The 9,713-nt window shown below is 62.9% G+C and overlaps 1 protein-coding gene across 1 annotated transcript in view; it reads right to left on the bottom strand.

Moving 5' to 3' along the window:
* Positions 1–9,713, bottom strand: part of LOC109382431 (coiled-coil domain-containing protein 187) — a 49,920-nt gene that overhangs the window by 33,723 nt on the left and 6,484 nt on the right. The window contains exons 2-4 of the mRNA XM_019641904.1: positions 8,908–9,020; positions 6,939–7,062; positions 4,336–4,841 (exon numbers count right to left, since the gene is read on the bottom strand). Coding sequence (XP_019497449.1) covers positions 4,336–4,841; positions 6,939–7,062; positions 8,908–9,020 — 743 coding nt within the window. The remainder of the gene's footprint in view (positions 1–4,335; positions 4,842–6,938; positions 7,063–8,907; positions 9,021–9,713) is intronic.

Raw genomic sequence — 9,713 nt, 5'->3', positions numbered from 1 at the left:
CCCGCCGGCTTCACCATGGGGCCTCCAGACACAGTTCCAAATCCAGAGCTGGGCACCGATTCCCAAAGGCCTCGGGATGTCCCTCTCCCTGCCAGGACCCTCTGCCAACGTCCATCCCACAGCTGCTGCACCTACTGCGGTCATCCCTGCCTGGCCCCTGCACTCCTGCACCTCCTGGGGTGACCATGGCCTCTGAAGTGGGCTGCAGCTGTCACCTGCCCCTGCTTGGGGCGGAGGAACAGCCCTCACACAGGTCTGGCCCGTGCTCGGACTTGGTGAGGCACTCGCAGCTCCCCTGCTGACCCCTGCCTCCCTCCCCTATGCCACTCACACTGACGAAGGTCCCCTCACCTCCACCCCTGGTCGTGGTCCCAGCCATCTGCCTCCCCCACAGGGCTGTGGACTGCTGGGGGCAAGGGATGGCCTGGTGTGAGAATGCTCGTGGCTGTAAGAACCCCCCAGTGCGGCAGGGCACTTTGGAGCACAGGATGACAGTCCTAATTAGGGCAGAAGTCCAGCTCCAGTCCACAGGCTCAGCCAGTCTCCAGTCCAGTGTCCTGGCAGGGTCAGAACCCAGGCATGGAGAAACAGCGACCCCTGTTAGTCCCGGGGCCATGCTGGGCCACACAGGACTGGGAGGGTCACATGGGGAGGGCATTTGGCTCGGAGGGGCTGGTGGGAAGGGCAAGCCCTCACCCCCTGCCCACGCATGGTGGACACAGTGGTGGAGAGTCTCCGTCGCCCGACACGCTTGCTGCCTGCTAGTGACCTCGGGCAGGTCATTCAGCCCTGCTCATCGGGAACATGGGCAGAGCATGAGACCCCACTCGGTAGGGTTCTTTCGAGAGTCAGAGACACACGGAACACACAGTGTTCACCCTGGGGCCTGGCACAGACTAAGAAACCTGGCACCGCTGCCCTCAGACCGCCAGCCCCCATCCGCTGCCCGGTTCCACCAGGCCCCTGCACAGAGCTATCTGGAAGTGGTCACTCACCCTGCCCCTCGCCCAGGGGTCCTGTGAGCAGCACATTGCCATCCTGGCCTGCGGCCTGGGCTGGCTGGCGGGGTGGGGATGGGCTTCCTTCTGGAAGCTGGCAGCGCTGTACTCTAATTAGCCACACTGTTTAGTTCTCACCACCTGGTCCCTAGAGAAACAAGCCCTGAGGAGGCCTGAGCAGGCTGGGGACAGTCAGCAGACAAGGAACCAGAGGGACCTGCCACGCTCACTGCCTCCGGGGCTCCAGGGTCCTCAGACCAGGGTGAAAACAACAGCTGGCGCAGGTCTGGACGTTGGCATGGCACCCAACCACCACCTGCTCGGACCCAGCCCTGAGGAAGCAGCGGTCCGCACAGTCGCCCTGCACCCTGATTAGAATCTCCAGCTGCAACAGCCTGCCTGGAAGGCGCCAGGCAGTGCGGGCCGGACACAGGGCTCAAGGGTCTAAATGGCAGCTCTCCGGAGGCTGATCCAGGCTCAGGTCACATCTGAGGAAATGACACGCAAACGACGGAGCACCTGGGCACAGAAAAACACGTACTGTCCCTCCGATACACACCACACAACAGACACACGACATACAGCACACACCAGCACCCACACGTACACACACCAAGGTCTGCAGACGGGGGCAAGAGGCACCGGCCAGCCCAGGCTGACAGCAGGCTTCATGTGGGGGTCAGGTCAAGGTGGCCTTCCCTCCCCCCACCCCCAGCCTCTGCTGCCTGCTGTGCTCCAACAGCCACACCCCAGGGAGGCTGACTGGCTCCTCGGGACTGGTTGGGCCCCAAGGGGACTCGGGCCACAGAGAGGTGACAGATGCAAGGGCAGGAGCAGGTGACAACAGCCAGAGATTTGGAAAGACGGTTGGAGGTTGGGAGGAGGGGAGCCGCTGGGGAAACCAGATGGCAGTGTGGACGGCAGAGCAAACACCCCAGACAACGGCCGGGCCAAGAGCAGCGGGCTCTGCAGTCAGAGGTGGCAGCACGTAGACAATAAAGGCACAGCTGCTCTTACCCCGGACTCTTGGCCCCAGCTCTTGCAACCCCCCTTGGCTAAACAAGAAAGAACTGTGATGCAGCAGCCCAAGAAAAACCAGCACCCGCAGCCCGCCCAGGGAGCCTGGAGCCACTGTCCACTCATGCCAAAGGGAGACCCCCCACCATGTCAAAAAGAGAGGTTAGCAGGGAGCGCCACCCCCCCACACACACACCGAGGCCTGCTCCCCTCAAGGCCCCAGACCCAGCCACCTCCCTGCACCCCTGTCCCCGGGTCTGGTCCCAGCCTTCCAGCCACATTTTCTGAGCCAGCCCCCACCAGGGGCACCCTGCCAGGGCCAGGGCCACGCCCAGCGTGTTCCCCGGGCAACCCAGAGCGACCTGGAGCTCCTCACCACAGCTCATGAGGAAGTCACTGTCACCTTGCCCACGATCACACACACACAGCAGAGACCTGCCCTTGGCAGCACCTCCCCCAGACTAGGAGCACCCGTGACACAGCCGTGGACCCTGGCAAGCCTGGGAAAGGAGCCGGTGGACAGACCCCTCCGTCCTGGGGACCAAAACCATCCTCAAGGGCTCAGAACAGTCACTAGGGGCCATGGCTTCTGGGGAGCACGGTTAAGGGTCTCCTGCTGCTCCAACCTCTAACTCACTCCTTGACGGGAGCCTTCCAGAAGGACAGGACGACCCAGGCCCTTTGCCCAAGGAGAGTTAGCTAGAGGGGGTCTGTGCTGACTTGGGCCCACTGTCGGTAATGAACCTGTCTGGTGGGACCAAATACAGAACCATCAGCCCCATTTGGGGCCTGCGGTAGTGTCTATCCCCATTTTACAGGTGGGAAAACTGAGGCAGGGTTCATTAGATGATAATCTAGTGTGGCCCACAGCTGGACCTGAGCCCAGAGGCAGAGCTGCCCTGTAGGTAGGGCTGGTGGGCAGCCCACTGTCGGGGGGAAGCCTGGCTTTGCCGCTGAGGAGGCCCCAAGCCCTCAGAGGAGACCCCCAGGCAAGAAGGTCCCTTTCCAGGGTAGCAGCATGCAGGAGGGGTGGCTAGGCTGCACCCAGCCAAGTCTTTGGAAGGAGTAAAAGCTAAGCCACCCTTCTGACCCACCTGTACCCCTACCCCCGGTGCCTGGGGCAGAATGAGCAGGGCTCAGGTAGGCCCTCCCCCACCATGTACTCACCAGCTAGAAGGCTCCAGGCCTCCCTGTCTGTGGGAGGGCGCCGGGCAGCAGCCATGGCTGAAAACTCAGCCCGGAGCAGAGCACAGGTCCCCGGGTGCCTGCCCGTGTTCCAGGCACCTGGGAGATAGGCCAGGAGGCTGGGAAGACGCCGGCCCTGACGTTGCCAGAGAAACCCATGTGTAAATCTGCACAAGCTCCTCCTCCAGGCCAGCTCTGTGGAGGCTGAGGCCTCACCTGGGCACGGGGCACACACCTGGGGCATTTCTCGCCACTGAACCCCAGGGCAGTGGAGGTCAGGGCAGGAAGGGGTCTCAGATGTGGTCCAGAGCCCCGCCCCCAGTAGTCATTGCTGGGCTGCCGGCCCCCTCCCAGCCACTGCTCCGGCATTCTCCCTTCTCCCCGGGGACCCCCCAGCAGCCACCCAGGTCTCCGGGAGTCAGGAGCCAGGAGGCTTGGAGGTGAACGGGTCTATCCCGGCCCTCCTGAAACGCGATTTTGGGGGGTGTCACCTGGGATAGTTCACCCTCCAGACTTCAAGACGGCACNCCCCAATTCCCCAATAAAAATCTTTAAAAAAAAGTAAAATAATAATAATAATAATTCTTTAAGAAAAGAAAACATCTTCCCTGTCTCCTAGAAAAAGTTATGCGCCTGCACAGTGAGAAGAGCCACAAGGCTTGCGTCTCTGCTGTTTGTCCAACAGAGAAGCAGTGTCTAGATAGTTCTTTAAATCCCCACTCTCGCCCATGCCCTGGGGCCAGAGCATGCCTTGTTTCTGAGACCCTTCGAAATCCCCTGCAAGCTTTTCAAGGTGTCCTTGACCGGAGTCCCCACACAGCTGAGCATGGCGCTCACCTGCTTTACCTACCCCGGGCCCCCTTCCACAAGGCTGCAGACTCCAGGCCCAGGGCGCCAGGCCCCTTCCATGCCTCCCGCCTTCCAGTGTGCAACCCCACTGGCTCCCCCAGCCCGAAACCCGTCCCCATCAATTCAGCAACCCTTCCTCATGCTTAAGGTCAGCTCAGTGCCCCTCCAGGAGACCCCCAGGCTGGGAGCCCTTCCCAGTCCAGGTGGTTCCACCCCGGCACCCAGCAAGGCCCTCCTGGTGGCCTCCCTGCCCTCCTGCCCTTCACCAGGGAGAGCCGCCACTGACCTGGGCAGGCCAGGGCCGGAGCGGGGCGCTTCAACTTTTGGGCCTTCCTCCGGGGGGTTGGTGTGGAGGCTTGGCAGAGGTGCGAGGCGCTGGAGGGTATCGAGGTGCCCAGGGAGGCACAGCTGGCCTGCCACCGCACCTGGGCCCGGATCTTGTCCCTCAGCTGCTCCAGCCGTGGGTTGCTCTCCCTGGGCCGCCGTGGGGACCCCAGCACCTGGGGGGGCCTCTCCCTCCAGGGCCCGTGGGGAGGTGTGCACGACTCATGGCCCCCCGAAGAGCCAGAGAGACGGCCCGATGACACCGAGCTGTCCCCATCCTTGGCCTCCTCGCCTGCTGTCCACACTGGGTAGCCGCAGGCCTTCCCCGGGGAGCCTGGCTTCTTGATGCGGTCAGACCAGGCTGTGTAGGGAGCTCTCCACAGGGTGCCTGGCTGCACAGAGGGCCTGTGCCACCTCAGGGCAGCCGTGAGGTCGTCCTCAGCTGCAGGTAGATGCAGCCCATCTGCCCTTGGGAGAGAAGCAGACACAGCTGGTCAGGTGTGGAGAGCTGGCAGAATATCTCACAGTCTCTGGCACCCTTCCTGCTCCCCATTTTTCCTGTCCCAGAATACCCACAGACTGAGAAAGGTGTGGGGGCCAGTAAAATGCCCCCGTGCGTGGCAGCGCCGGCGAGCTGTCTCAGGTCCTGACCACACCCCTATTGCTAGGCTCCCTGATCAGCCCTGTTTACAGATGGGGAACCCGAGACTCGGGGAGAAGGCACACAGAAGGGGCACTCTGGCCCCCAAGTCCTGGCTCCTCACACTGACTCGGCCGCCTTCCAGGAGAAGGTGTGGCCATCTCCCCAGCAGTGACGCGACCCTGCCAGGTGTGTTGACACACGTGCCTAAGCCGGCACAGACTACCTAGGCCTGGTGACGGCCTTCCCGACGGCCGGTCTCCTCGGGGCCCTGACCAAGAGCGGGCCCTGCCTCTGGCCGTCTTTGGGGTGGGGCTGGCTCATCTCTCCAGGCAGGTTGGCATGGCCGCAGGGCCAGGAGCGAGGGCGGAGCTGGCAAACCCAGTCACCACCTGTGCGGGGTGCTTTCACAGGGCAGCTTTGTGGTCTGCAGCCCGGCGTCCATCCCTGCTCAAGGCGGGATGGCCACTGTCCCACTGCGGATGCTGGCCTGTCCCGGTCCTCTGGCCCAAGCTGGAAATCCTCAGGATGGTCATGGAAACTGGGTGGGCACGGTGGACTGCTGGGCCCTGGACAATGGCCTGGGGGGCCTCCCTAATAAGCTGCCTTTCGGCTGGGTGGGAGAGAATTCCAGTAGCCCCGTGACAGCACAATAACCCTTGTCACTCAGCAACCGAGTGCTGAGGCCTTCAGCTCCTCCTGGGGATCCAGGCAGCACCCCCACCCCAGTCCTCCTAGAGCACAGGGGCCAGTGGCTGACATGCGTGGTGCGTGAGCTGGCCAGGGCTGGGGGTTGGGCTTGTCCCGGGCCACAGTGGGGAGTAGTGAGGTGCTGGGGGCAGGGATGGGCTACCAGGGTCAGTGTTAGGGGAGCAGGCAGGGCTGGGGCTCAACCCCAGGCTGGTGTCAGGCTCAAGGTTCGGTTCCAAGAGGGGTCCGTGTGGGAGCCTGGGTGCTGGAGGAAGGAGCCAGCCTGATGCATGTCCAGCAGCTGAATGAGAGGCCAAGTGCTCAGGCCCTAACACTAAGGCAGAAACATCAGCCACTTCTCTCAAAGCCACCGCCTTCTGGCTGCTTGGGGCTGGTCAGGGGGAGCAGGCGCTGGCCTCTGGCCTCTCCCTGGCCGGCGGGTGCTCCAGGCATAGAAACAGCACCTAGAGCTGCCCTAGCACCGGGAGTCCCAGGCCTGCTTTCCCGGCCCCTGAGCTCCTGTCTACCTCCAATGGGCTTCCTGTCACCTTCGTGATGACTCTGGGAGGGCAGCGTGCTGGGGAGGACACGGACTCTGCGGTCAGCTGGCCCTGAGCTCTCATGGCACGGTCCCCCAGGAGGACAGCTGGTTCAAATCCCAGCTCTGCCCCAGCCGACAGTACCCTTGAGCGACCAGAGGCCCCCTGCCCAGCTCACCTCGGGGAGTTCACTCCTGCAGGAAGGACCTGAGCTAGTGGCCATGGTCGTGAGCGGTCAGGGAGTGGCTGAGATGGTTATGAGCACGTGTTAGTTCAGGAATTGCCCTACAGGCATTCCTTCTAGAGCACCCCCCGAGGGAAGGGGGTCTGCAGCAAAAGACCCCCTCATTCCAGGCAGGCATGGAGGATGGAACGCCGTCCTTGAGGCTTGTTCTAAAGAAATTGTCCTGGGGATAAGGACACCTGGCGTCACTGCTGTCTGGGTAAGACACGGACAGGGCTCCGAGCCAGGGGCCCTGGTCACGGGGGACACAGCTCAACATTTAGCCACCAGCAGAAGGGAGAGGCCCTTGCCTGGATGTGAGGTGCCACCCCTCCCACCCCCACCAGCCTCCCCTATAGTCGGGCGAGGGGAAGGACGTGTGTGCCACAGAGCATAGAGCTAGCAGGACCCCAAATCCAGCCTCTCGCCCCAGGGCCCTCAACCACACCTGGTGGCCCAGACAGTTGACATACCTCTGTAGCCAGGTCCCCTTGCAGGCAGCGCCTTGGCCGCCATCTGTCTCGGCCTCATCTTCCTGGCCAGGAGTCCCACCCTGCCCAGGCCGGCTTGATCCACTGGGGACATCGCTCCACGAGGCTGAAAGGGAGCAGGTCCCACCGGCATGTATCTTTATGACGTTTGCGTTCCGAGGGGACTGACCTGGGGCTGCACAGGGGAGCCTGGGGATTTGGGGAAGCAGCCTTTCTAGGAGGGTCACAAGGCATAAGTGTGTCCCTGGTGGGCTGGGCTTCCTGGCCTGCAGGTGGCGCCTGCGACACCCCGGTGGCAGGTCTTGGGATGTTGTAGCAGGCTCCGGGGACGTAAGGGAGTGACCATGGCATCCCCCACCCTTAGCGGCTGGACAACTGAGGGGACAGGTGAAGACAGCGCCACCTCCGTCTGCTCCCAGAGCCTCCCCACACCTGGGCAGGCTCCCTCTGCAGCCTTGACAAGGACACAAGCCCATCCCCACCGTCCTGCGGGGGGACCCACCCACCTCTGCAGCCCCAAGCCCGTCCTACTAAGCAGGGGTTGGCCCTTTTACTGAAGGGCCACCTCCCCGCTGCCAGCCCCTCCAGTCCCCACATCAGGTGGGGTCCTGGGGGGGCATCCTCCCCTGGATCCCCCCGACTGCCCAGCCTGCTCCCAGAAAGGCACAGGGAAGGGTCATTCTGAGCAGACGTGGCTGGAACCGAGCGACGGGAAGTTTCTCCAGACGGGTGGGCCTGGCGCCCTTTTCCCCAGTAGCTGGAAAACTACTAAGCTGCCTCCAGCAGACAGCGGAAGCTACGTCATAAACGTGGCGGAGCAGTCAGTTTAGACCTCTGCCATCGATAAAAGCAAAACCAGGAAAACAAATGCGTGGTGAACGTGAAAATAAACCCCACGAGCATCATCGGCACCCTGTGAGTTGTGACAAGCCCACCAACGTCCTTCCCCGCTGTACCCCGCCGGCTTCACCATGGGGCCTCCAGACACAGTTCCAAATCCAGAGCTGGGCACCGATTCCCAAAGGCCTCGGGATGTCCCTCTCCCTGCCAGGACCCTCTGCCAACGTCCATCCCACAGCTGCTGCACCTACTGCGGTCATCCTTGCCTGGCCCCTGCACTCCTGCACCTCCTGGGGTGACCATGGCCTCTGAAGTGGGCTGCAGCTGTCACCTGCCCCTGCTTGGGGCGGAGGAACAGCCCTCACACAGGTCTGGCCCGTGCTCGGACTTGGTGAGGCACTCGCAGCTCCCCTGCTGACCCCTGCCTCCCTCCCCTATGCCACTCACACTGACGAAGGTCCCCTCACCTCCACCCCTGGTCGTGGTCCCAGCCATCTGCCTCCCCCACAGGGCTGTGGACTGCTGGGGGCAAGGGATGGCCTGGTGTGAGAATGCTCGTGGCTATAAGAACCCCCCAGTGCGGCAGGGCACTTTGGAGCACAGGATGACAGTCCTAATTAGGGCAGAAGTCCAGCTCCAGTCCACAGGCTCAGCCAGTCTCCAGTCCAGTGTCCTGGCAGGGTCAGAACCCAGGCATGGAGAAACAGCGACCCCTGTTAGTCCCGGGGCCATGCTGGGCCACACAGGACTGGGAGGGTCACATGGGGAGGGCATTTGGCTCGGAGGGGCTGGTGGGAAGGGCAAGCCCTCACCCCCTGCCCACGCATGGTGGACACAGTGGTGGAGAGTCTCCGTCGCCCGACACGCTTGCTGCCTGCTAGTGACCTCGGGCAGGTCATTCAGCCCTGCTCATCGGGAACATGGGCAGAGCATGAGACCCCACTCGGTAGGGTTCTTTCGAGAGTCAGAGACACACGGAACACACAGTGTTCACCCTGGGGCCTGGCACAGACTAAGAAACCTGGCACCGCTGCCCTCAGACCGCCAGCCCCCATCCGCTGCCCGGTTCCACCAGGCCCCTGCACAGAGCTATCTGGAAGTGGTCACTCACCCTGCCCCTCGCCCAGGGGTCCTGTGAGCAGCACATTGCCATCCTGGCCTGCGGCCTGGGCTGGCTGGCGGGGTGGGGATGGGCTTCCTTCTGGAAGCTGGCAGCGCTGTACTCTAATTAGCCACACTGTTTAGTTCTCACCACCTGGTCCCTAGAGAAACAAGCCCTGAGGAGGCCTGAGCAGGCTGGGGACAGTCAGCAGACAAGGAACCAGAAGGACCTGCCACGCTCACTGCCTCCGGGGCTCCAGGGTCCTCAGACCAGGGTGAAAACAACAGCTGGCGCAGGTCTGGACGTTGGCATGGCACCCAACCACCACCTGCTCGGACCCAGCCCTGAGGAAGCAGCGGTCCCCACAGTCGCCCTGCACCCTGATTAGAATCTCCAGCTGCAACAGCCTGCCTGGAAGGCGCCAGGCAGTGCGGGCCGGACACAGGGCTCAAGGGTCTAAATGGCAGCTCTCCGGAGGCTGATCCAGGCTCAGGTCACATCTGAGGAAATGACACGCAAACGACGGAGCACCTGGGCACAGAAAAACACGTACTGTCCCTCCGATACACACCACACAACAGACACACGACATACAGCACACACCAGCACCCACACGTACACACACCAAGGTCTGCAGACGGGGCCAAGAGGCACCGGCCAGCCCAGGCTGACAGCAGGCTTCATGTGGGGGTCAGGTCAAGGTGGCCTTCCCTCCCCCCACCCCCAGCCTCTGCTGCCTGCTGTGCTCCAACAGCCACACCCCAGGGAGGCTGACTGGCTCCTCGGGACTGGTTGGGCCCCAAGGGGACTCAGGC

Source organism: Hipposideros armiger, unplaced genomic scaffold (genome assembly GCF_001890085.2).
Source record: "Hipposideros armiger isolate ML-2016 unplaced genomic scaffold, ASM189008v1 scaffold_3, whole genome shotgun sequence".
Taxonomy (NCBI): domain Eukaryota; kingdom Metazoa; phylum Chordata; class Mammalia; order Chiroptera; family Hipposideridae; genus Hipposideros; species Hipposideros armiger.
This window is presented reverse-complemented; position numbering and strand designations above follow the sequence as displayed.